Consider the following 26,935-nt stretch of genomic DNA (forward strand, 5'->3'; position numbering starts at 1 on the left):
TGGTGTAAGTGTACAAAAACCTACCCACCGTGCCAAAAATGTAATTTTTGAAACTTTTACCTAGTTACAGTGACGTGGCGAAGTGAAATATTTTATCGGGCAATTCATTTTTTGAATAACCTACCACCTCTTGATTCTTACGCAATACCCACTACCCGTGTAGCATGCTATACACAACAAAAAAGTGTCACTTTATTTTGAATGCTATAATTAAATTAAATACTATGTATGTGTTCTCTTTGTATAACTATAGAAGTTATTATTTTTATTAAATATCAAATTAATTCAGATGATGTAGTCAGGTAGTCTTGTATAACAATCTCTTACCAAATCCAGCACCCATCAACCCAGCCACCTGTACCCACCCTTTATAAATGATCGGGCAACTGCCCTTCAAAATAACGATCAACACGCCACTGCCTAGTTATAATAGGGATTATAACATAATTCCATGAGCAGTGACATTTAGTACAAAAACAATAAAATGCGAGGAGGACTAACCTGTAACGGCTGTAACTGGCAAAAGAATTATATTATATTATCTTTAGAGGATGTCAGCGTTGTATTTGTTATCTCTCTCTCTAACCCATACGAAACATAAAAGATTTACGTTCTCAATAATGACTATAATAACCATATTAATTTCAAAAATTAGAATGAAACGACCTCTTGTCCTCTTATAAAATTTAAAGTTAAAAACATTATCTAGGGCTAGGGCATTTTATAAGCGTTTTATTATATTTTTATTTTAAAGCGAGTTATGAGTATTTTAAAATTGTAAATTATTTATAGATACATCTTAAGAAACTCATAACTCGCTTTAAAATTAAAATATAATAAAACGCTTATGAGATGCCTTAGATAATGTTCTTAACTTTAAATTTTATAAGAAGTTATTTCACTTTAATTTGAGAAATTATTATGCGGTTATAGTCATTATTGTGAACGTAAAATTTACTTAAAATTTACGTAAAACATCCAAATTTGAAAATTCATAATATTTTGATTTGGGGCCGGGCTGACGCAACGGCGGGAAATGGAAACGGTTTTTTAGCATTAAAAAAATGTCGTGCAAATTCATGCTAATTGCATGCTAAATATTAGCATATTTATATAGTCGATAATTATAATTTTTCTATCGGGCCGGGCTGACGCAACGTTGCGCTAGACCGGCCCATCAAATTTTGGGTTTTACCGTTAAACCATTATAATGCAAATTTTAATTTCAAGCTTGCAAATTCATGCTAATTACGTGCTAAATATCTGTGCAAAAAAAATTTTGATTTTCCCAATGGGCCGGGCTGGTGCAACGTACGTTAGAAACGGTCCATCAGCCTAAATCACCTATGATGTTTTTTTTTTATGTACCTAGTTATTTAAGTCATTTATTTTACTTTTAGTATTTTAGTTGGTTGATATAATTTTTTCTGAAAATATTAAATATTGTATTTATTACATTGTTAGTAATATATTTTTATTCCATATTAAATAAACTTATATAACTTAAAATTTCATAACATATTTTTGTAAATACTAATGACCCACTCAACACTTAAAATGTACATCAGAGCAGCGGTACTCACCTACCTATTTTTGATTTATTTCTCATTATTTAAAAAATATATATATTAAGCATTTTTTATTGTTGATCCCTAAAGAATCAATTACAGATCCAGACATCCAGTTAATTGTCAGAAATTACCCTCAAAGTTAAGAAGTTAAGTATTTTTTTATATATATTTTTTTTACTATAAAATGTGTATAGATAGTAGGTACATAAGATATTGATTTATACACACAAATAAAACACACATTACTTCTTTCAGCATCTAAATATGTTAAGAGATAACATTTTTTCAAATTTATATTTTAGTAATAATTATATTTGTGTTGTCGCATTACATTTTGAAATCTGAGTAGCAATACCTTCTCCAATTAATAAGAAGTTAATACTTGCATATCATCTAACATTTTTAAGGTTGTTAACAGTTAGTTAGTAGTATTCAACAAATTTTTGCTAATAAATTAAGTGTATTGGGTAAAAAACAATTATAACCAAACAACATTTTAAAAACTAAAAATATATTTTAAATTTTAATACAAATGTTAAAAATGTAGTTAAAAAAATTAATTAGTTATGTTTTGAAGATACTTTGGTCAGGGTGCTTCATTTGCTTTTTAATTTTTTTGGAAAACAACGTCAAGTCTTTAGCTCTGAAAATTAATTACACAGATTAAGTCAGTGATTAAATATTATGCACTATGTTAATTACAATTGGGCGTTTTGTTTTTTTTGGAATCCTTTTCTATGTTTCTTAACAGGAGCAATTTTTGTATCGCTATTATTTGTGTTTCCTACAGGCCAATCTAGTACTTTTTGATTGCTCATTTCAACATCATCGTCATTGTCGTCATCGTCACTGTCATCATCGTTATTAGACTTTTTCTTCCTCTTTTTCAATTTTTTCTGTGTCACTCCAAGCTCTATTAGAAAAAAAAAACAAAAGTAATTATCTTAAATAAATTAAAATATGTATAATTCAAATTTTGAATAACAAACTTTTTATAAGGAATGCGTGTTTTAAGCACCGCTTGGCGTCTTTTTTTAATTTCAGAGATTCACCGCCACCACAAGATTTGACACTTTTCATCACGGAACAGACGCTCATCTTGTCATCGTCTTTTTTCATTTTCATTAGCTCTTCGGCCAATGACAAATAATTTGTTTGTTCATTTCCATTGCCGTCGTTCGCCGTCCCTTCTGCGGCTTTGGCTAATTTCTTCTTGTATCTACGCACTTTTCCCATCCTAAATTTCGGGACAACGATAATTAAATCGTGAAAAACTGTTGAGAATTGAATGTAGTGCAATAACACAGGAAGTTTGAATTCGAACTTGACGTTCAGAACAAGGTCTTAAATTTAAAATAAAAATGTTCAACAAGTTCAAAACTACAGAAGTAAAAAATGTGTACTGTTATCTGATAATATATTGCTTATGATTAGCACGTTTTTTCAACTGATAAACCTACGTTGGTTTTGTTTTCGTGATAATGATAATTGGGCGCGGGTTAATTTAAGCATTTTAAGCTTACTATAGAGTATAGACTGTGCTTATAGACTAGTAAACTACAAACTAATAAACTGTACAGCATAATAATACTCAGTAGCGGATTGAGTCTTCACAACTTAAGAAGCGAGTTTCAAAATAACCCACCCACTCTACAACTAAATTTACTAGGACTAATGTAATATTTTTAGGTTACATTTAATGTCTTAAAATGTATTTAAAATACTCGAGAGTCAAGATCAGTTTCACTAAATTATTTGTTTCATACATAAGTACCTACCTATATTACAGAATATAGATGGCCTGTATACCGAGATTTAAGTTTAATAAAAACATTTATAAAAATAACATAGTATAATAGTAAGCAATTGCAGGTTTTAAATCTCAAATATAATTTGTTATAGTATATAGTGAACTATAATTACATTAATTTACAACACGTTATAACCTGCCTCAACTTTAATTATTGTATTTAAATAATAACACAATAATGCAATAAACTTTGGATTATTATATTCATAAGGTCATAAGTCATAATTATTAAACCATTTTATCGCTATTCAATTTTATTTTAGAATTTCAACTTCTAATGTAACATATTTAGTCCACTACCAATGTAACTTGATAAATTAAATCATATGTTAAACTTATTTTCATACAAGTCACATGCCTAATTCAAACTACAAAGCTACATAATCATAGACATTATAGTATAATGTATAATATGTGATATGTCTATGGTGTTAAATGAAATTTAAAATAACTATAAAATTAAATATTTTATTTTTTATAAAAACGTATAACAATGTATTACAAATCAATTTATTGGTGTAATTTTTATCAACAGTTCTCCTTTTCTGACACTGTCACCTTCTTTACGTAAGATTTTTTCTATTTTTCCTTCAATTTGAGCTTTAACTACATACTGAAATAAATTTTATGATAAATTAATAACTATAAATAAATACATTTAATTTTACTTACTTCCATTTTCATGGCTGTTAAAACCACTATTGGATCACCAACACAAACATTATCACCAAGATTCACATTTATTTTTTCCAATGTAGCTTGGGTAGGAGCTAAAATAGTTTCATTGCTTTCTTTGTCTTGTTCGTTATTATGAATTGTTTTTTCATCAAAAGGTAAAATAACAGTAAATTCATTTTCACCATCCTAAACATAAAAATATATATATATAGCTTTTATATCTATTTTAAATTAGTATTTTACTATTTTAAAATAAGTGTTGACAATACCTTATTAAATAAATGTACTGAGTTTTCTATAAATGCAATATTGGATCTATACATTGTACCGTCTACGACACATGTTAAATGGAATTTATTAGACGATGATGTATCTAAACTACCCCTAACATTTGATTCAATTTCAGTATCTTTATTTTTGAAACATATAATAAATTTACTGTCACTAGATCCAACTCCACAGTACTCAATATTAACATCATATAGCTCTGAAATCAAAATCAATATTACTATGCAATACCTAATTATGCAATCATAAACTGTAATTTGTGTATGTTTACCTCCACAAAGGTTGTGTTTGAGTTTAATTTTTTGTATATAATTGTGATTCACCCGGAAGCCAGTTTGAGTAGCAAAAGGGGAATATGGATTATTGGTATTAATATTTGTACTAATAGTTTTATTTTCATTATACAATATTAAAGCAATCACTGCCTAAAACAATAAAACAAAATTAGCTTATCATAACAAATAATACAATTAGGCAATAAAAAAAATTATAATAATATTTACCTGAGAAATCAATTCAGGATTAGGTAGATTTCTCGATAGAAGATCATTTTTATGTTGATCTATAAATCCTGTATGAACATTACCTTTTAAAAGTTCAGGATGTGCGCACAAAGACATTAAAAACTGAACATTTGTCGATAGACCTGCAATCTACAATCATTACTTATATTAAAATATTTGATAATGTAGAAAATAATAATATTTCTTACATTAAACGCTGCTAAGTTGTTTTTCAGCTTAGCAAATGCACTTGATCGAGTTTCACTCCATACTACTAATTTTGCAATCATAGGATCGTAATGCACAGAGACATCATCTCCTTGTTGTACTCCGGTTTCTACACGCACATCATCAGACACAGTAGGATAGTCTAAATATTGCAAATTCCCAGCAGCAGGTAAGAAATTATTATAAGGGTCTTCAGCATAAATACGAGCTTGAACCGAGTGTCCTCGAAATTTGATTTCATTTTGTTTTAAAGGCAATTGTTCTCCTTCAGCTACCTACAATACCACTGGTTATTTTTTCTTAGGTTCACATTCATGACTGAATTAATTTAAAGTACTTTAATTTGCCATTCTACTAAATCCACCCCAGTGATCATCTCAGTAATAGGATGTTCTACTTGTAATCTAGTGTTCATTTCCATAAAATAAAACTTATTGGTTGCATTGTCAAATATGAATTCCACAGTACCAGCACCTTCATACCCAACAGCTTTTGCTGCACAGACAGCAGTTTCGCCAAGATGTTGTCTTAGACTCTCACTTAATTTGGGCTATAAATTATTATATTTATTAAAATTTAATAACTAACCAATGTCTAAAATCACTTGAAGAATCTTACGGCAGGTGCTTCTTCCATGACTTTCTGGTGACGTCTTTGTATACTACAGTCTCGTTCAAACAAATAGACACAATTTTTATGCTGGTCAGCAAACACTTGTACTTCAACGTGTCTAGGCTGTTGAATATATTTTTCAATCAAGACTGAATCATCACCAAATGAACTTAATGATTCTCTTTTTGCTGACATAAGATTTTCAAAAAATTCAGATTCTTTGGAAACGATTTTCATGCCCTAATGATATAAAAATTTTAATATAAATATTTTATTTTATAAAAGCAATAATAAATATAGCAATTTGAAAATTTTATCTTACTTTACCCCCTCCACCTTTAATGGCTTTGATCATAATTGGGTAACCAATTTTATTAGCCTGGTGTTGAAGAAAATCTGAATTTTGATCTTTACCATGATATCCTTCAACTACTGGCACACCAGCTTCAGACATTATTTCTTTTGACTTACTACCATTGTTTAAAATATTTATTTTTAAATGATAATAATATTTAAATTCCAATGAATATTTACCTTTTTATTCCCATACTTTCAATAGCATTAGGCGGAGGACCAATGAATATTATGTTGTTACTTTGACAATATTGAGCAAATGAAGTGTTTTCTGATAGGAAACCATAGCCAGGATGTATGGCTTGGCTATTGGTTTTAATTGCAGCGTTAATAATACGGTCTTTAAGCAAGTAACTGTGTGCGCTTTGAGCTGGACCAACATGTACTGCTTGATCGGCCTTTAAAACACATTTTTAAGTAGGTTCATATATGATAATTGTATTATTAAATAAATATATAAAACAATTATTCTTATACCAAAGCCACATGCATTGAATTTCTGTCAACATCACTGTAAACAGCAACAGTTTCGATTTGCAAACGACGTGCTGTTCTAATAATGCGACAAGCTATTTCTCCTCGATTAGCTATCAAAAGTTTAGAAATACGTTTTGTTGGCCCATTATGAATATTTCTCACACTGTAATAATACACATATATTAAACCTTTACTAAAATAATTATTTGAATAAATAAATTTATATAAATTATATAGTATACTCAACCTTAAATGCATCTTTATAGAAAAATAAATATATATTTATATATATATATATATAAAATGTAATTAAAATACGTTTATTTATTAAAATAATGTACCTTTTTGATAGTATACATAAGATTGGTAAAATGGTAAATATTAATTTATCACTTTTTTCAGTTAACTACCTATAAGTATAATATACTCTATTACTTACATGATTATGAATATAAAAACCTATATAATAGTAATTCTAATAAAACAATTAACATTTAACATGTTTACAATATGTAATAATTAATAGACTAGATATGTAGTAGGTTTCAGGTAGATATAGATATAGAATATAGATAAAACGAGTTCGTTACTCGTCAACCTGGCAACTACAGATTCGTACTATCTTATCTTTACTGGGAGGTCATATTATATATTTATTATAACGAACTTAAATAAAAAATAAACAATTCATATTTTGTATAGGTCTTGAGAAATTGTGATATGATTATGATATATATTATTATTCATAATGTGTATAGTTACATATTATAGCAAATATAACATAATGTATATAGGTCACCCTTACCTATGCAGGAAACTAGAAGTTAAATTAGTCATCGCGGTTTTTAACCTTTCGTGACGTAATGTGCAGGAATTAACGATGTCTTAGCTACAGAATTTTAGAATAAGAAATTTATTAGAATTAGATCATTTATTGATGATCATTTAATATTATAATACCTTTTTAGTCAAAAACATTATTATTATATTATATTATTTAACTGAGTGTAACTGAGTGAGTATAATAAACTAATAAAGGTATAAAAATATAAGTTACAGCTATAATTTATTTTTACTTTTTTAGTATCAAAATGTCCTACATAATCTAACCATTAATAACAATTACTATGATCTATACTTCCAAGTATATTTTTTCAATGTTTTTCATTAGGTATTATATGAATCTAGAAAATCTTATAAAACGATTTAACGATGAAATGGCAATGATCTACCATCCTACCATTCCACCGAAACCGTTTGGAATTATGTATTTAATAGTCTTGCAATCGTCGAGTGAAAGTTTTGTGACGAAAAGTGTAACATTTAATTCGTTATAGACGAGTAAACGATGACGGATGAATGAATGGGCAATTTAAAAACGGCGGGTTCGACGTAGTCGGTAGACGGACGAATCGACGTATATTGGGGCGACTGTCGTATCGTTCTGATCACAGTGACCACGCTAGTCCAACCGCGGGTGAATACCATGGTTACCAGTGCCGCAAGTGCATAATATTTTGTTTACTATCTAGTATCTACCGTCGAGTGTGGACTGTCGTGAGTAGGTGTGATATTAATGCTGATTTCGTGTTGCGGAGTGAATGTCGGTAAGTTGCAGTCGCTCTTACACTAGTAGTTTCTAGTTCTCTAGTTTACGTTATTCCCGGCATTATAAAAGTACACCGCCTTTTGAGTTTCTCGTCAACTAATTAGTTTAAATTGGTCATACTCGTTATCTCTTAGCGCAGGTTCTTAACGTATCTGATATCCATTTTGTATTCGCAATTCTATTGCCGACAGCCTGCCATTCAACATAGTGCTAATATAACCGAAACTAAAAAGTGTAACAACGTGAGTATCTGTTTGGAAATACACATCCAACATTAGTGTTTATACATTTTCAATATCTTAACGTTGCTTATTCTTTAGATGGTTCTCTAAAGGTTTTTGTTACCGACTATAAACATAACCTAATCATAACGAGTAAGTTAATGGTTGTATTATGATGAATTAATTTTTATATTGATACTTAGTTCAACGCTCTTTTAATTAATAATGCCTACTATATTTATTTAGAAGTTATTGTAAACATTTCAATAAACTAAACACAATTTAATTAAAATTAAAAAATATAAGAAACTATAACATAAGTGATTGTTTTGTTTCATAAATAATAAAAAAAAAATTATTAGGCATACCTATTAACTTTGAGTACATACCTATCTCAAAAGTATTATTAATTGATTCCGTCAGTCAATTTTTGTTTCTGTTAAAAAGAAATAAACTATAAACTATCTGCTTTTGTGTTTAGACATTGTATATTATTTTCATTAACTATGTACAGTGGAGTCTCAGTAATCTATCATTTTTTTTTATTACTACTTATTATTTAGTCACCGTTAAATGTTTTATTGTAATTTAAAAAAAAATTATTTACTTGTTGGTGATAATATGTATTTAAAGATAATATCTACCTGTATAAATTTGATCATTTCATGATTACTGTTTGCTAAAATTTAAACTTACGATTTCATTTAAATCTACGTATATTAGCATTTTCTTGGATTTTTTTTATAGCGTATATAATTATATATGGTTATAATATTATCATAATAAATTGTTACCTAGAATTTAAAAAATATATTATTATTTACCTATACTATAATTATAAGTGCATTAAAATGAATTTCCTGTTATAAAAATATCTATAGATTTATTAATATTGAAGTGTGAGAAATAGATTTAAATCTTTTGATCTTATTTTTTAGCTTAAAACATGTGGTTTTCACTTATGAATTGTAATGAAAATGTTTACTTAAAAGTAAAATTATTAATATTAAGTTGCTTTTAGGTGCAGAATATTTCACCATTTTGTGTTTGAAGAAAATTCAAAATTAGCATGCAAATGTTACAAGACACAGTTTAAATGAAGAAATTATAATAATTATTTAAAAGGTATTATAAGTTATTTAAATTGCTTAATATTGTATTTTTACATAGACAATTAATGAAATTATATTTTTTTCTATGTATTATCTTACTAATTATTTTATTCTATCAAATTGCTCTCCACTTTTAATAAACAATTACTTCTTTCCCGTTTAATACCTTTGTCCTAGTGGTGGATTTAAGGGTTCAAATAAAGTCAAAAAATCCATAAGAGGGGTATCCTAAAAATTTTCAGTAACAAATTTACCCCCATTTTATAAAACCTCCCCCGAGAATTAATGAACAACCAATATTCATTTAATAGTAACAAATCTTTTATTGAAAAAAATTAATTAGTTATAAGTACATATAATTTAATTAAAAATTATACTCAGAAAACTTGTTGATAAAATTGTTCATAATATCAATGTGTTATGCTGCTTCAAACTTCATTGAAAGTAAGGCTAAATTGGTTGTTCGATTTTAAACTATAGTTAAACAAAGATCATTTTTTAATCTTCTTAATTCACTCATAGCATTCATATTTCCAATGGCTAATGTTAAAATTGTTTTGAAAAGAGTTTCTATTTGGGGTAATACATCAGACAATAAATGATTAATAATGAATGTCAATGAACTTAATATATTATCAGTGCTTTTGAATCTAAGAGATTAGTATGCAGTAGCGTCGATTATATTTTAATTATAAATAACATTATTTGTGATCAACTGTAGTGAGTAGAATATAGAATAACTTGAAGTTACATATATAAGTTATTAGTTTGATCTTTTCTACTTTGTTTAATTATAACATTTTCTATTTTTGAAGAATTTCTATACATTTAAATTATTTTATTATTAAAACAATGGTAAATTATATTCTAATTTACAATATACATTTTATTTTTTAGTCAAAACTTAAAACTTTATAATTTAGTTGGATCTCAGTACACAATTTAGGAAAGGGCTCTACCGGCATTTGCTAACTAAATAACCGTTTAATCCACCACTGCTTTGTCCATCTTTTAAAACATTAAGCTTGGACTATTAAGAATGTAACATAATATGACATATTGAAAATATAATATCAAATAGTCATTAACCACAATTAATTCTTGTTTTAATTAAATGTTTTAAATATTTAATTCAAATTTTTTTATTTTTCAGATAATTTATTTATTAACTACTTGAGTCATGCCTCCAACACCTTTAGAGGGCAATCAGCCCAGTATGAGTAATGGGTTACCTCCAGATGGATCTCTTTCTTTATCCGTTCTGATTGACTTTATTGTACAACGTACTTATCATGAGCTTACTGTTCTCGCTGAATTGTTACCTCGTAAACCAGATATGGAGCGTAAAATTGAAATTTATAAATTTTCTAATCGAACACGACAGCTATTTGTACGATTATTAGCACTAGTAAAATGGGCTAATAGTGCTTCAAAAGTAGATAAATCAACTCAAATAATGGGATTTCTTGATAAACAGTCGTTGTTGTTCATAGACACTGCAGATATGTTATCTCGAGTTGCTCGTGAAACTGTTGTTTCTGCTCGATTGCCTAATTTTCATATACCATCAGCAGTTGAAGTCTTAACCACAGGTACTTTTTCCCGGTTACCGGCTTGTATTCGTGAGCGTATTGTTCCTCCTGATAAAATCACACCAGCTGAAAAACGAGAAACATTACTCCAACTTAATAGAGTTATTCAGCACCGAATGGTTTGTAGTAATTTAATTAATGAAATGAGTTGCAAGAAAGTAGCCAATGGCCGTGTAACATTTCGAGTGGAAAACGAGTTTCAAGTTTCTTTAACGTTGATGGGTGATAATCCGAATATACCATGGAGATTATTAGACATTGAGATATTGGTTGAAGATAAAGAAACTGGAGAAGGAAAACCTTTAGTGCATCCACGTCAAGTTCAATATATTCACCAAGTAGTTCAAGCCAGATTATTGGAATGTTGTAGTACAGGAGGTGAACCATTGACTCAAGTGTATATGGTATTACATTATTTCTGTCAATCTTTACAGTTAGAAGTACTGTTTTCTCAAACTAGAGCTTTGTATAAAGATAGACTTGAAGGGCATATACATATAACAGAGTATACAGCGGGTAAGTGTCTAGTAGTTTCTTATTGGAGAGAGCTTTCACGTAGTGTATCTGAACAATTTGGATATTCGTTGACAATCTATGTAGATGATAAAGAGCCTAATAAGCCATTAGGTATTTTACATTCACCGTCTCTTGGTACAAAAGATGCAGAAATAACAGAAAAATCAATTGGTACGGATTCATTGTCAATGGAAAGACTATTAGTGCACACAATTCATGTACGTACAAAAATTCGTCTGTCTGAACTTAAAGTAGAATTAGAAAATTTGTTAAAAGATGTAGAATGTACTTTACAAGGTTCTCCATCAATTTTATCAGTCGCAATACTTAATCCATGTTTACGTGCTGAACAGTTATTAATAACAGTTGACACACATACTGGTATGCTTCAATGTCATGTTCCTGAATTTAGTCCTCCAAGTATGGTGGTATTACAGCAAGCATTGAATAATGAGCATAGTAAAGTACCTTTACTTATAAGTGATTTAAGATTTTGGATTACTCAACGTCGGTGTGAAACAACTTTGCAACATCTTCCTGGAACAGCTTATGAAAGATTACCATTATTACATCATGCAGATCATCCTATGTCAAAAATAAGTCGCCATCGGATGTATATAAAACTCCATAAAATTTCAAATATGATATTGATTGTCGAGTTTGCTGAAAATGAAAAATCCCCTTGTAGAATTGAGTACAAGTTTTATCTAGCTAATGTGAAAAAATCATCAATTGAAGATAACCCTAATGATGAATCTATTGAAGTAGACATACCAAAAATGTACTTAAAAGTTATGACACTGTTGACAATTGAAAAGTTTGTTGCTACGCATGGTCCATTTACAGCTGTTATTGAAGAAGATCAAGAAAAGATGGATCCAAATAGTCGCAAAAGAGTTATAGTGCGTCCAGATAAACCAAGGAAATTACTTAAACATCCTGCTTATTTTATACCTGAACTAGCCCATATTGTAGCCTTATGTGACGAAAGATTACCATTTACTGTATTAGCTCAAGAGTTAACAAAATGTGGCATCAGTAATCAAGGTGTTCAAGTTGAAGCAAATGCTACAACTTTTGTTTTGAAAATTTTATCATTACCACCTCCATCTGGTATTGAAGCAACAAATCCCAAATGGATATCATTATGCAAGCGAGTTTTGTCTATATCTATACGTGTATATGGTAAAGGTACAACTCGATGTTGGACGACTGAATATGTATTTTATGGAAGTCCTTTACCTAGTAGGCATAGTCGAGAACAAGGAGCTAGACGACCAGTTTACATTAACTATGATGTCAGTGTTGCTGAAAATATGTCAAAAACAGTTGAAACAATTTTGAATGATTGGGCTCAGATTGTTCATTTATACTTTTTAGTAGAAGACTTGTCACCTTACTTACAATCTGAAAAGAATAATTTGGCGTCAATGATTAGTATAAAGAGTTATAATTATTTAAAACTTGTGATAGGATATGGTACACATAGACGGTCAACAGCTACTATTCAATGGAATTCCACAAACAGTAAATTTAATATAGTATTTGGCTCACTTAATAGCAGCATTAATCCTCATAACTTAATTAAAGAACAATTTGAAGGTTATTTAAATAACAATAAAAAGCTATCTTTGCTTATACACGAAATGCTTGATACACTAAACCCCCTTACTGCTATTTGTAAGTTACCATCAATACCACAACTTTGTGTTTTACAAGTCAGACCACAAGTACCTGTGATTACATTTGGAGTAGTTGCTAATTCTACAAACTTACTTAAAGTTATTTATGAAGGACAATATTGTTTGGAAATAACATTAAGGTGGGGAAATTTAGTCAGCATTAGAGATGGAGCTTATAGTAGATATGATAGAACATCTGTAATTTCTGAATATACACCAACACCTGGATTAAAAGCATTTTTATCAAAATATGTAGATGAGACAAATGTATTTAGGCGACGATCTCAATCTGAAGATGACAACCCTCCTTCTCCAATCACTATGGATAATGTTGAAGGTAACTTCTTGAGTTCCTCGCATAGAGGTCCTCAGTCACCTGCACAAGGTTTACGGTTTCATTCAACTGGTAATACAACACCGGGAAGTAATCCGCATACACCAGCAAGTCCACATCCTGCAGTTGGAGTAGCTAGTATGTCTCAAAATACTCAACAGCAATTTAACAATAGTCCAGTGACATCGTTTAATTTGGCATCTCCACCGTCAGCTATTAACCCTTCCCCTTCAATGTTACCACACCCTTCCCCGGGTTCAAGTTTATTAGCTAGTTCTCCTTCCAACCCTCTACATGTACCAAGCCCAGCAGGAATGTTACCAAATTCGTCACCAGGTCCAGGCTCAGGATTTGGATTGAGTTCTAGTACACATCCACCAGAAGTGAGTCCGTTTCAATCTCAAAGCATGACGTCACCTGCTGCATCTAATTGGCCTGGTTCACCTGGTTTACCTCGCTTATCTCCAGCTAGAGCTCAGGGACAATCGCCTGCAGGACATTCTTTACAAAGTCCTGATCATAAGAGTGGATATGGTCATACTTCTAGAGTGCTTCCTCAAAAGTCTTGGGCTGGAGCAGTTCCTACTATTATTACTCATGAAGCATTAAACGCACTATGCACACCAACTGCACATCCACAAGGTCTTCCTGCTCCTAAACAATGTCCTTTAGAGAGATTCTTAGGTTGTGTTTATATGAGAAGAAATCTACAAAGATTTGTTCAAACTGAAGAAAATCTAATTGCTTTGAGTTCCTCTGAGCCTGGTGTTGTAAATTTCAAAGTTGAAACATTGCAATGTCGAGCTTTTATTAATATGCAACATTTTCAGTCATTACATTTAAAAATATCATGTATTCCAGAACAAAAAGATCCTTGGAATGTCGAAGAATTAAATATTTTAGAAAAATTTTTTGAAAGTAAAGTAGCAATACCACCTTGTAAGCCAAATACATTACTTGGGTTCACTAGAATGTTGAATTGTCCATATACAGTACTCAAGGACTTTATACAAATAATCAAATTAGAAATGATTCCTGGACTTATTCAACAACAGCAAATGAAATGGACAGTTCAGTGGTGTCTAAGAATACCACCATCAGCAACTCCAATAGTGCCAGTTGGTAAAGAAGCCCTTTTGATTTGTAGAAATAAAATTTTATTTTTTTTACAAATCACTAGAATTGGAATAACATACAATAGTAACGAAGTGCCTTCATTAGTCTTACCGCTGGTTTATGATACTGCTACTAATCTTACACAACTGGCTGAAAAGAGAGATGCTGGTCCAGCATCAGCAATATCTGCTGCTAGTCTTCACATGAAGAGGTTTGCTGAATTTGCTCTTAACCACAATGAATGTTCTATTTTCCCAGCCATTCGAGATTTAATGACAAATTTTGTACTTCCATCTGAACCTCAATCTCAAATGTCACCTGCGTCTATGAACATGCACCCACAAATGACTCCCGGAGGTCCAGTTCCTTCACCGTTAATGGGACAACACATGATGAATCAAAATCCTAATATGGTTGGTCCAAATCCTAATATGGGTGGTCCAAATCCTAATATGGGTGGTCCAAATCCTAATATGGTCGGTCCAAATCCTAATATGGTTGGACAGAACCCCAATATGGTTGTACAAAATCCAAATATGGTTGGACCAAACCCTAATATGGTTGGGCAGAACCCTAATATGGTTGGACAAAATCCAAATATGGTTGGACCTGGATGTAATAACTATGGTAATGTACCAATGTCGGCTATGGGACCACAACATGGTATGATGCCAAATCATCAGTGACATAAAGCTTATTATTCGACGTAAAAAACTTATTTTTAAATAATGTTAAATTACGTTACTTTGTAAAAGTAGTATAATATTATTGGCAATTAGTAATTGTATGTATCTACTATGAAGTTCTATAACAAAGATTTGAGTTTTTTTTTTTATTGTATCCAAGCGAATTTTGAAAAATTTTATAAGATTAAACAATTAGTATATAATTATAGGAGTATTGTAATTTATTCAAATAGTAGATATAAATGTTATAACTATTGTGCAGCTATTTGAACGAACACTGCGTAATATATATTTTGTGTTTATATACTATTTGTAAGTATTAGGTAATGATTATTATATTTTTTAACTTAATCCTCAATCTTTATAATAATTATTATGAAAGATAGTTGCAAAACCAATATAGGATTATTTTTTATTTATTTTTGTCAAATTTTGGTGAGCAAATTTGGCATCTACCCTTATTTTTAAAAGTTAAATACTTAGAACTATTAATATATTCTGGTAATTTAACTTAAATAAAAAATTTTATTTAAAATAATAATTACTGGGTCATTTAAAAAATGTATGGTTTATTAATATTTATAAATATTTGTTTTTGTTTTTATTTAATTTAAACAATGATTGTTATTGGAATTTTAAATTGTTATTAAAAAATGTTTCTTTTAAGTTGTAGAGTTGAAATTGTTTAATCTGAAACAGTGAAACTAGTGTGTTAATAAATTGTTATATGTAGTAAAATGTAACAATTTACAATTAGTCAAAAGTTACTTAAATCAATGTATTTTTCATTATTATTTATGTATAATTGGATACAAATTGTCAAAAAAAATGAATAGTTTTCACAAGTTAAACTGTACATAATATTTTTTTTTTATTAAATTAAAAGTGGAATATTAAGATGGTTTTAGTTTATGATTAGGATACAATATTCTATTCCTGCAAAAATGTTCTGATATTTATATAGTATAAATAATGTTTTTATTAATTATTATAAAATAAGAATAATATTTTGTTCTAGACAATATTGGTGCTTATTATTATTCGGTAGGTAGAATACCTTATATTTACCTAATCGTTTGGTAAATGGTATATCCAAAAGGTATCTAGTTCAAGATGCATTACCTACTCATGATGAATCTATATTGTATTAACACTCAATTTAAACTGTAATTATCCGTGGACTTACGCAGCATATCGCATATTCACATATATTTTTTGAAATCGTATCAACTATCAATATTAATTACTAATGAATAACATCCAAGAATAGGTAGATGTATCTTCATCAGAATTTATATAATGTTTAGAAGTTTAGTGTGTTAAAAATAAAAATACATTGTAAGTACATAATCAATTAACCCGTTAATCTTATAGGCGTAACTGATGTAAGGTATATGTATTTTTTATGGATAATTACTATAAGAATTGAGAAAAAAAAATGATACAAGTTTAAAAGAAGTTATGGCCGGTTGTTTAGCACGGCGGGACGATAAGATTATCGCGTGATCTGGTGCACCGTATATGCGCTTGTTATAGCGGTGGACGGGGTAGGTTAAGATTATCGCGTGCAGCTGTGCAAGTACCTACTGATGTAGTTCGAACTTTGAGTACTTATAGTATATACGCGGGTATGTATCATTTTTTTTCTGGAAGCTGACGATTAAACCTTTTCCCCGCCACATCCATCGTATTGCACGCCAATGCGTTTATATCTAATGTTTATACACAATATTATATAATCTATTGTGTAGATGTCTTTTATTTGATGTAAGTATACCTATAAGGCTATTAATGTATTATATGTCCAGAGGTGTATGGGCCTACACGCTGACATGGTGATTTTCCCTATGGGCACTGATGATGAGTGTCGAGTGACGACGGTTCGTATTACCTAAATATTTTGGTGAACACGTTCGGGCAATAACGGTGTAGATTCACATAATTTTAATTGTTTATGTAAATTCCGACCCGTGTGTACATAGTATAGTCAGTATAGGTACCTACATAAACCGCGACTCGAGTATATTTTGTATATTATATGTAAATTGTGGCATAAGTATTTTTTTGTCTGTAAGTACTATTATACCTACGCAAATTAAGTCGAGGAATACCTATTTTTATTTTTGAAAAATAAATATTTTCCTTCCCATTATTCAGACTTAGGACTGCCAATATAATATTGTAGTAATGGTATGGTCAACAATATTTGTTTTTCTGTTTATGTCGCTTATGATATATTTATTTATTATTATATTATTTATTTTTTTTTTTGCAAGATTTTCGCTTTTCTTGTGTATAATTTATGGAGGTATTTTTTTCTACTTTTTGTTTTCTGACTTCAAACTAATATACCCCATGTACTTATATAATTATATACTTTGCTCGTTTTTTTTTTCTAAATGTCCTGAGACTTGATTTAAGTAATATATTCAGATCGCAATAATAATGATAGCATTTATAATATACTGCTGTTGTTTTAAGCTTTTCGACGTTCGTGAAGAACCGATCTTGCCTGTCGTTTAATTTGATCGTTATAGTTAGTGCGGTCACATACGATTTTTTTTAAATTATGTATTATCTACTATAATAGGTATTAGGACGTTAGGTACATTATTATATTATAATTATTCATATCTTTATGGATCAAAAAATCATCCTCATAATATTGTAATCTGTTAAACTCGACTACCTCTTTCATACCCATAATTTATTTAACAAATTCAAGTATAGGTATAACTACCTAATAATAAAATTGTACAGCTAAATAAAAAAAAAATAGATTTTATAATATACATATAGGTAGGTACCTAACTAAAAACCTACTACCTACACATGGATAGATACAGGTATACAAATATGGGTACATATTTAATTAAATTTCTTAGTAGATTATTATCTATAAACCGATGGTGTATTAATATTATATTCTTAATTCAAAATGTTTAAAATATAAATTTAACTTAAAAAATACGACAGTAACCTATTCATTAGAACTCAGAAGTTTTCTAATTTTGAAATGTATTTTTAAATTAATTTATGTCGTTTATAATAAGTTTTAAACTATTTTTGTATGTAACAAACGATCAAAGCTGCTGTTATGTAAAACAAAAATTCCTCGAAACTATGAAAATAGTTTTCACAAGAATAATATAATATTTTTTGATTATGACTTTGAGTGTTTTCGTCTTTTAAGGAACAATAAACTTTTTTAGTTAATTACAATTTTGTATAATTATTAATTGTTTCATAATTTTATAATTTGTTTCTGTATAAATTTGATCATTACATTTTGATTTACCCATGAAATATCTATATTATCTAATAATCCTTAATTTATGTTTATGTCTATAAAATAATAATTTAGACGGTACCTACTACTTATGTAATAGGTCCACTATTGTTCTAAAAATGTTAAATTTTGAAATAATTAAAACCGTAATTTCAATAATTAATAATTATACTGCTAATACTTAATTTTTGAAAAGTATTTATATGTTTAACTAGGTATTGGTTATTATTATAATATTTAGGTTGCTTTTATATTTTTAAAATTATAATAAATTATTCTTTGGTATTTGATTATACATATTTGAAATATTATTTTTTTTTATTATTATAAACAGGTACCACATAGAATCAATATACCTATATCTACAATACAGCAGGAAAAAGTACACACATTGTTTTGTCAATAATATTTGCAGTGAGATATAAATAAGTAATATTTTGTTTGTAGTTAAATGTACACATCTGTTGATACATATAATTATTATAGTGCGATACCTACGTATGTATAATATTAAAAAGATAAAAAAGTAATTGTGTTTTTATATATTCAAGAATTTTTTATATGAGATATGATAATGAATATATAAAATAAATACAAAGGATTTCAGTATTAAGACCAAGTATCAAAAAATTATCTATTTACAGATAGAGTACGTACAAATAAAATATCGTTATTATCTAGAAAATAAAACAGATAAATTTAATTATTTATATAATATCAATAACGATTTTAATGTAGGTACTAATATTAAAAATACCTAAATAATAATAAAGTTCGAAGAATCTTGCAGCCTCAATTTATAGTAAATGTGAAACCGATTATTCGCTTCAAATGTAATTTAAAATAAATAAATAAATAAAATACAATGTAATCATAAGTTGTATATACAAATAGTCATTGCACCATCATGTAAAATGGATTTTGGAGTGCATTTCTCTTGATAAATGTTAGTTTAATATTTGATAAAGTGAAATCGATTATTAGATTTTCAACAAAGAGAGGAAGCTTTATTGAATTTATAATGATATGTGTAGATATTATTTTTATTTTCACGTTCTTTATTAAGTTTAGATTTTTTAGGAAAGTAAAAGCGTTCAAAATACTTTCACGCAGATAACACATTTTATAAATACCATTGTATTACATATTATTAAATAATTTATTAACCACTACCGCAAATAATAATAATATAACTTTAAGTAACATTAATTGCATTAACGCTAATGAATACATTACATATTATTTTTCTATAGTATACAGCTATTGATTATACGCGTACATGTTAATTTAATCACAACAATAATCAATTATGCAGTGGAGTAATTTTTTTTTTTGGGGGGGGGGAGCTGATAATTTTTTATATAAAGAAAATTTTTAACAATGATTTTTTGTGAGTTGGATATGTTGATATCATGAATATATACAACTTTAGACTTTTGCAGCAACTTTCATATATTGAAATTTGTATACATGGTTAGTTACCTCTTACGTAGGTAATATATATTGTCCACAAGACAGCTAATGTGGAATTATTCATTTGCGTCAAAATAAAAAAGATCTGTTTTTTCGATGCTTCATTTGCACTGAATGTACCTGCGACGTTCAGTGATTTAAAATAAAAATAATAATCAATTAAATAAAGTTTTATTTTTAACATTAAAATAGTTGTAATACAAATTGTTTTAAAATAACTATACAAAAAAATAAAAATAAAGTTTACAATAATAGTTAATTGTACACATTTTTAAGGAATTCGGTATGATAAACTATAGAAAATTAGCTGTCACTGTGAATTTCGATTTGGTTGCCCAATGTTGACATTTAGCGTAACGTGTGTGGATAAATATTTTTTTTCTCCGATTTTATGTACTTATAGATAATATTTCCAACATATAAACTTTAAGTACATAATTTTCCTACCCGGTGCTGGCCATGTAATTTTTTTTAACCGTTTAAAAGCAACATTTCTTAAAAATTATTCTTCGCTCAGGTGGCCAGTGACAGGCTTAATATTTTTTTAAAAGTTTTTTTCAAAGTTTCTATTGATTTTCTACTATTTCTTTGTAAACTGTATTATTTGTTTTTATGATCAGGGTTATAGACGTATAAATTGTTTTCTGAGCTTTCCACAGGGACATGGGCAACCAACATAGCAGTTATTTTTGTGCACTTCGCTATTTATTAAAAATATGCCTCTTATTATGTGGTACCTACAAACTTTGTATAATTTGTTATTTTTACTCGTCGTTAAATCTATATGTGCGTATTTGTCGATTATAAAAACTAATAACTCGATTGATAATAAAATTATATAGAATCAGAAATCAGCTTAAAACCTTCTTCGCTTGAAAAAAAAAAATAAAAAACAAAAAACGAGAATGGTGCTATATTTTTGTAATTAGATGCTAGTGTACCTATCACTTTACTGGCAAATTGTTAATTTTTTCAGGGATTCTTATAATCGATATTATAAAATTAACTGAAAATTTATACTATTATTATTGTATTACATTTAATTTTCCTGGACAGATATGCCATTGATATATTCATATTTTATCGCTCAATATTCCGGGGACAGGAGATGGATCCATAAAATGATGCTTAAAACCTGCTGTCCTGCTGCGTAGTGGGCTCTTTCATTTAAAAAAATTTACAAAGCGATCCACTTCAGATCCACAAATTGAATGTATTATCGAAGACATATAAACATTAAAAATTTCCTAGAAATCGATTGAAGTGTCACCTACCAAGTCTAAATGTGAATCTAAACCATCAAGGAACTCATTTGCACACAAAAAATTTCATCAAAATCGGTCCAGCTGTTAAGAAGAAGTTCAGTGACACACACACGTACAGAAACACTAGCTATGTGTACAAAAATTAGTTTATTTGTTTTTTCAAACACTTTTTTTTTTAAATAATTCAATAATTATTGTTAATAATGCAATAATACATTTTTTATTTAAACAAATGGCAATTTCCAAACAGTGAAAAGTGAAAGTATTTTTAATTTTTCTGAAATTTTGGATAGGGCTGCATCCTTAATCCACTGCATTCACCCACCCCAATTTCGAGGTACGGTTATCGTCCTACCAGTGTGATGTATAGAAGAGTTCAGTGTCCTTGGGATGTGTAATATATTATTATACAGATCATTTTAAAATTACGTTTGCAACTTGTACAAACAATCCAATTATAATTATTATGTTTTCTCGTTAAAATTAAAAATAAAAATACTATAAATTTTAATATTTAAGGATAGTGTACGTATAAATTATAATTGTAGCGTGTGCATTATTACACGCGTACTGAGGATTAAAAAGTGTTTAATCATGTAAATCTAAGTAGGTTTAAAGTATAAACCTTGTGGAAAATAATAAAAATGTATATGATTTTAATACAAAATAATATGAGTGTTAAGATAAGGAAAATAATTGGAATAAAAAGTATATTTTCCAAGTAAGAGTAGGAAAATTTTTACAAAGATGACGTTTTGCATATTGTCAAACAGTCAAGTATATATATACTATAGTTATTTATATATATTTGCACATCTGATTTTAAATAATGCATACAGCAATAGTAATAAAAAATGCATTTTGTTGAACACTGTATAATCTAACACTATATATACCTAACTATATATATATATTTATTGATCGTAAAATAAATTTAACATCAGCAACAAAGACTATTAGGTAGTTATATAGTAATATTACACATTTATTAATCAAGAACTAGATTAAAGCTATTTTTTTTAAATATGATTATATAATTTTATTTGCTTAAATAAATTAATCATGATTAAGTTTTATTCTTGATCAGGCCCGAGTGCTCTGTCAAGGTTATGTGATGCATTGTGCTCAAAGTTCAATTCGATCTTGATTATACTTTAAGCATGTGTTTAACGGATATAGTTCAGTTTTTCACGTTTGGTTTGCAGTGGAGGGAGGTCCTTTACTCCTCTCTGGCCATTAAGAAATTATAAATGATTCTGGTGTGATTAATTAGTAATTAACTATAATAATATATTATATTATTATCAATTACGATTATTCAGTTTCACGTAGTACCTAACTGAAAACTCGTTATTACATAAATACAACTTTTTTTCCATGCACACAAAAGACACAACGCACCATTATATAATAAAAAAAGTTATTAAAATGTTTCAAAATTTTTACAAGAGAAAATATTACGCACGCCAAAAAATGAAATTTATTGATGTACATTTTATGTATAAAATTAAATATAAAATGTCAGTTCAAAATATATTTTTTTATAACATTTTTAATTTAGTATCTATTATGTATATATTGTATATAAACAAAGCTAGAGCAACTATTGAATGATAGAGAATAAGAGAATAAGAGGGAAGAGATCTGTAAGAGGAAGATAAAAAAAAAAAAATTATGGATTTAATGGCATACAACAACCGAAGACTCAAGAAAATTAAAAAATCGATGTTACAGAACTGGAGAAGAACCAGGATTGTGGAAATTGGACTGACAGCGTTAGCTATATCCTTACAGAGTTATGAAGCCATATGGCGATGGTGATATATCTTGTCTGTTAATACAACTATAATGGTGTGTCATACTTCTACAATATTGAGCTCTACTATTATACTTTTATTATATTGCTCGAAAAATAGTATCATAGGTACGTTAAATTTTTTTTTATAAATTGTGCTCTTAAATGTATAAGACTTATTTAATCATTTATATCATTTAATAAATGATATGGACTGAAATGGTTATGCTCATAATAGAAATAAAAAAATGAATTGCACAATTTACTATAGATGTATTCTTTATACTCCCTTTTCCCTTTGGGAAAAATTTACAATCGTTCGTTTATATAGAATTACATTGGCGTAACTAGGGTGTGATTAGGTTACAGGGATTGGGCTATTGGGTTTTATAACCCAAACAAAATCCTTATTAGTTTTTAACTGTAAAGTATATTATGTTTAGGTTAGTTATCTGACCCGGCGTGGCGGCATATTTTATGTTGTTACCCGATAAAAAAAAAATACAAGATAAGACTTAACTGTGTTATTTATTTATCAATTGTTGTTTCTTATAAATTAATTGAAAATAATATGGACAGTTTTTTAAACTTGAATTTTAATTATACGAAAAAAAAAAGATTAAAATAAAATAATGGCAAAGCGTTATGTGTTTGAAAAAAATATGATTAGAAATATGGCAATAAGCTGTTTGAAAATATTACACCTCATATACCTAATTTTTAAACAAAAAATATAATATAAGCATAATGTTTATAGCCATATTATGTTATTACGAGTATTATTATTGTTATTAAAATTAAAACCTAATATACATTTATTATAGCAAAAGTTATAATCACTTTATTAAAAACAAAAATATCAAAAAATATAGATTTTATAATTTTATAGAAGTGGTCATACTACATTTTGTAATTATTTTAGTCTTGTATTAGATTTTTAATGATGATGAAAGAGGTGTTAAATTTTTAAGAGATTTTTAGGCGACAAAAGTATAATTACGACCGGAAGGTAATAAGCTCCATCACAATTTTCATGGTACATTTTTTATAATATCTTTTATTTTTATTTGTTATAATGAGAATTTCCTGAGTGCGTCCCGGAATTACCCTTTTTTAATGTTCCGAGTGGGTCCCAAACATAAGGTATCACCCAAGTGCGTCCCAAGAAAAAAAGGTCATATTTTTGACATAACCCTAATGCGTCCCAGTTCATTTAGAGGTACCCAATTATTATCGAAGTTAAAATGAAATGCAATTTTCCCACCATTTCCAGTGCTTCACAATCATAGTTGTAAAAATTAAGCACCTATAAAGTATTATAGTTATAGTTTTGAACGAGCATGGACCAATTAACCAATTGGACCAACTAAAATAAAATTTTCCTTTTGCGCTCGTATTCAAATTTACCTATTTACAGGGATGAAAATATTTTTGTTCGTATTAATTCTATCAACATCAACATAAACAATCTAAACAATAAAATACTTAAAAAATTATAAACTTGTTTATCGATCAATTGATTACTGGTTAAAGTGACTGGTTATAAAATATTTTATTATAGTATTGGGAATTTTATGAAACGTTATTATTATCACTCAAGTAAAGACAATTAACTTGTTTAGTTTGAAGTAAAAAATTATTTTTTTTATTTATATTGTATACCTATTATCTCCTATACTCGCCAAAAAATCCGTTAGTGTATACTAACCAGTATTATATAATGTATTATATAATTATAACTAACTAATAAGCTTTCCTTAGTATTATAAAATATTTTGAGTGCAATTGGCCTATCAACCCTAAAATGTATAGAGCGCAATTGGTAAACTAAAAAGTAATTTTTTAAACTGCCATTTTAACCTCCATACTCGATTGTCAAACCTGTATATTGAAAGATTTATTCGATTATTTTATCTTAAATAGGTAAACATAAATAAATATAATTTTTAATATTACCTACAATATGTACATCAAAGTATATTACTTAACTTTTACATCGGGTTTCGTGTTTTAACTGGATGATTGCGACGAAATGAACGGAATCGCTTATCATTAGTTCAAATTAACTGTAGTAGGTACATAATATTATACTAATTCCCTTCGGCGTTTATTGGAAAATGTTTATGTAATATTACAATGTTTATAGTGAGACGTCGAGACGATTTTATTCTCTTTTACAATTTCTAAGACCTGAGTATGACAGCACTCCAACTACGTATCATGATTGGTTGTGCATAAACAAAACAACGACGGTTAATACTTAGTTATTACTAATAAGTTTTTAGTTTTGAATTTTTAACGTAGGCGCAGAAGAGATGTTTCTCGTAACGCTTAACAGTTAACAATGTTATATAATTTATAACATTATAACGGATATGTAAAAGCTAGTTTTTTATTACTTTGATACATATTTTGAGAATAAAAATAATAACGATGTATTTTCAAAAGGATGTAAGAGATAATCGCCCTATATTTTGTTTTATTTCTTTGATCCACCCGTGACATGATAAATTCGTGTTTAGTAGAACGAATATTATGTTTTTTTTTATTAGTTAAAATTGCGGGGAGCACATATAAATCGGAGAAATATCCAAATTGTACCGTAATTTTCAATAAAATAATTATTGTTTTTGAATATAATTCAGTTTAAGAATAATCATTCAAATGAATTACGGTAGTAAATAATGAATAGCATTTTTATGGAATAATGTTTTTATATGGTATGTTATTTTTCAAAATAGTTTACTCGAGAAAGTATAAAACAGTAACATGTTCTAGTAACACAGTAGTCTACACAGTTATATTATTTTATTTTGTAACAACATGGGAATTGTTGTGTAACAGATAATGAAGAAAAATATTAATTAAAATACGACTGACTTCAATCGAGTAATTATGTGTATATACAGTAAACACACACACACACACATACACAAATACCTGTATATATTATATATTGATTTTATTTTTAAATTAAAAAAACAACCTTCGTCAAGAGTAAAGTGTCCGTTTTAATTTGTGTAAAAAGCAGCGGTCCGTCTAATAGAAAATAATAATAACAACGATAAAACTAAAGGGTGGGAAACTTCTTAGTTCTATTTTGTGTTTGTAAAATTATTAACTATGTCTGTATGACGATGACTTGATTATTATAAGACGAATGTTCGCATCTCTGTTTGTTACTTTTTGATAAAGCTATCATAATATTATTGTATTAATATAATTCAAATAATAATCATATTAATATTTAATGTTAAATAAGCGCTTACATACATTTACATTCGGAATAACGTCATAACAACGAAAATCAATTAAATTAAATTGTAGACACGATTAATATAATGTTTCTTTGTGAGTACACAATATTTTAAACTAAACGTATCTATATAAGGACGTAATGCGATTTGTTTTGCCGCTTTGTTAGGTAAATCGTTTCACGCGTGTGTCTTAAAACTACGAATCAAGAGTCTCCTGCAAACTTTCTACGTCTAAACGGCAGAATGCGACGCGTATATTTTATGTTCAGCGTCATAATATAAACGCAGTCAAAGCATGTGAGAACATACGAGTTAAGTACAAGGGATGATCTATTGTGTAAACGTATAGTTACTTAAATTTGAAATTCAAAAAAAAAAACTTTTTACTTTTTACCCGTACAGTTAGAACACTGAAGCATTTATATCGCGATAGAGAGGATATGTTGCTACAAAAAAAAATCTGAGTT

At 28.4% G+C, this 26,935-nt stretch overlaps 3 protein-coding genes across 6 annotated transcripts; 1 reads left to right on the top strand and 2 right to left on the bottom strand.

The window, feature by feature from the left end:
* Positions 1-2,053: 2,053 nt before the first annotated feature.
* LOC113554242 lies at positions 2,054-2,807 on the bottom strand. Its single transcript, XM_026957994.1, has 3 exons — positions 2,561-2,807; positions 2,274-2,484; positions 2,054-2,214 (listed from the first exon to the last, which is right to left on the bottom strand). Exons 1-3 carry the CDS (start codon positions 2,805-2,807, stop codon positions 2,136-2,138), a joined length of 537 nt encoding a protein of 178 aa, XP_026813795.1. The 3' UTR covers positions 2,054-2,135.
* A 1,022-nt stretch (positions 2,808-3,829) lies between these two features.
* Positions 3,830-7,106, bottom strand: LOC113552032 (methylcrotonoyl-CoA carboxylase subunit alpha, mitochondrial). Of its 2 annotated transcripts, none has more exons than XM_026954687.1 (12): positions 6,961-7,106; positions 6,522-6,684; positions 6,225-6,442; positions 6,013-6,160; positions 5,697-5,930; positions 5,416-5,628; positions 5,060-5,353; positions 4,851-5,000; positions 4,619-4,772; positions 4,329-4,546; positions 4,054-4,245; positions 3,830-3,994 (listed from the first exon to the last, which is right to left on the bottom strand). In XM_026954687.1, the coding sequence occupies exons 2-12, from the start codon at positions 6,534-6,536 to the stop codon at positions 3,887-3,889; spliced, it is 1,944 nt and encodes a 647-aa protein (XP_026810488.1). In that variant the 5' UTR covers positions 6,537-6,684; positions 6,961-7,106; the 3' UTR covers positions 3,830-3,886. The 2 variants fall into 2 exon arrangements, with proteins under 2 accessions (XP_026810488.1, XP_026810487.1); XM_026954686.1 differs by lacking the exon at positions 6,961-7,106 and adding an exon at positions 6,769-6,907.
* A 902-nt stretch (positions 7,107-8,008) lies between these two features.
* On the top strand, positions 8,009-15,806 carry LOC113551961 (mediator of RNA polymerase II transcription subunit 14). Of its 3 annotated transcripts, XM_026954570.1 has the most exons (4): positions 8,092-8,372; positions 8,451-8,504; positions 9,373-9,476; positions 10,617-15,806. In XM_026954570.1, exon 4 carries the CDS (start codon positions 10,644-10,646, stop codon positions 15,387-15,389), a length of 4,746 nt encoding a protein of 1,581 aa, XP_026810371.1. In that variant the 5' UTR covers positions 8,092-8,372; positions 8,451-8,504; positions 9,373-9,476; positions 10,617-10,643; the 3' UTR covers positions 15,390-15,806. The 3 variants fall into 3 exon arrangements, with proteins under 3 accessions (XP_026810372.1, XP_026810371.1, XP_026810370.1); XM_026954571.1 differs by lacking the exon at positions 8,451-8,504 and having other exon boundaries at positions 8,009-8,128; XM_026954569.1 differs by lacking the exon at positions 8,451-8,504.
* Positions 15,807-26,935: the final 11,129 nt, after the last annotated feature.

This window comes from Rhopalosiphum maidis, chromosome 2 (assembly GCF_003676215.2).
Source record: "Rhopalosiphum maidis isolate BTI-1 chromosome 2, ASM367621v3, whole genome shotgun sequence".
Classification (NCBI taxonomy): Eukaryota; Metazoa; Arthropoda; class Insecta; order Hemiptera; family Aphididae; genus Rhopalosiphum; species Rhopalosiphum maidis.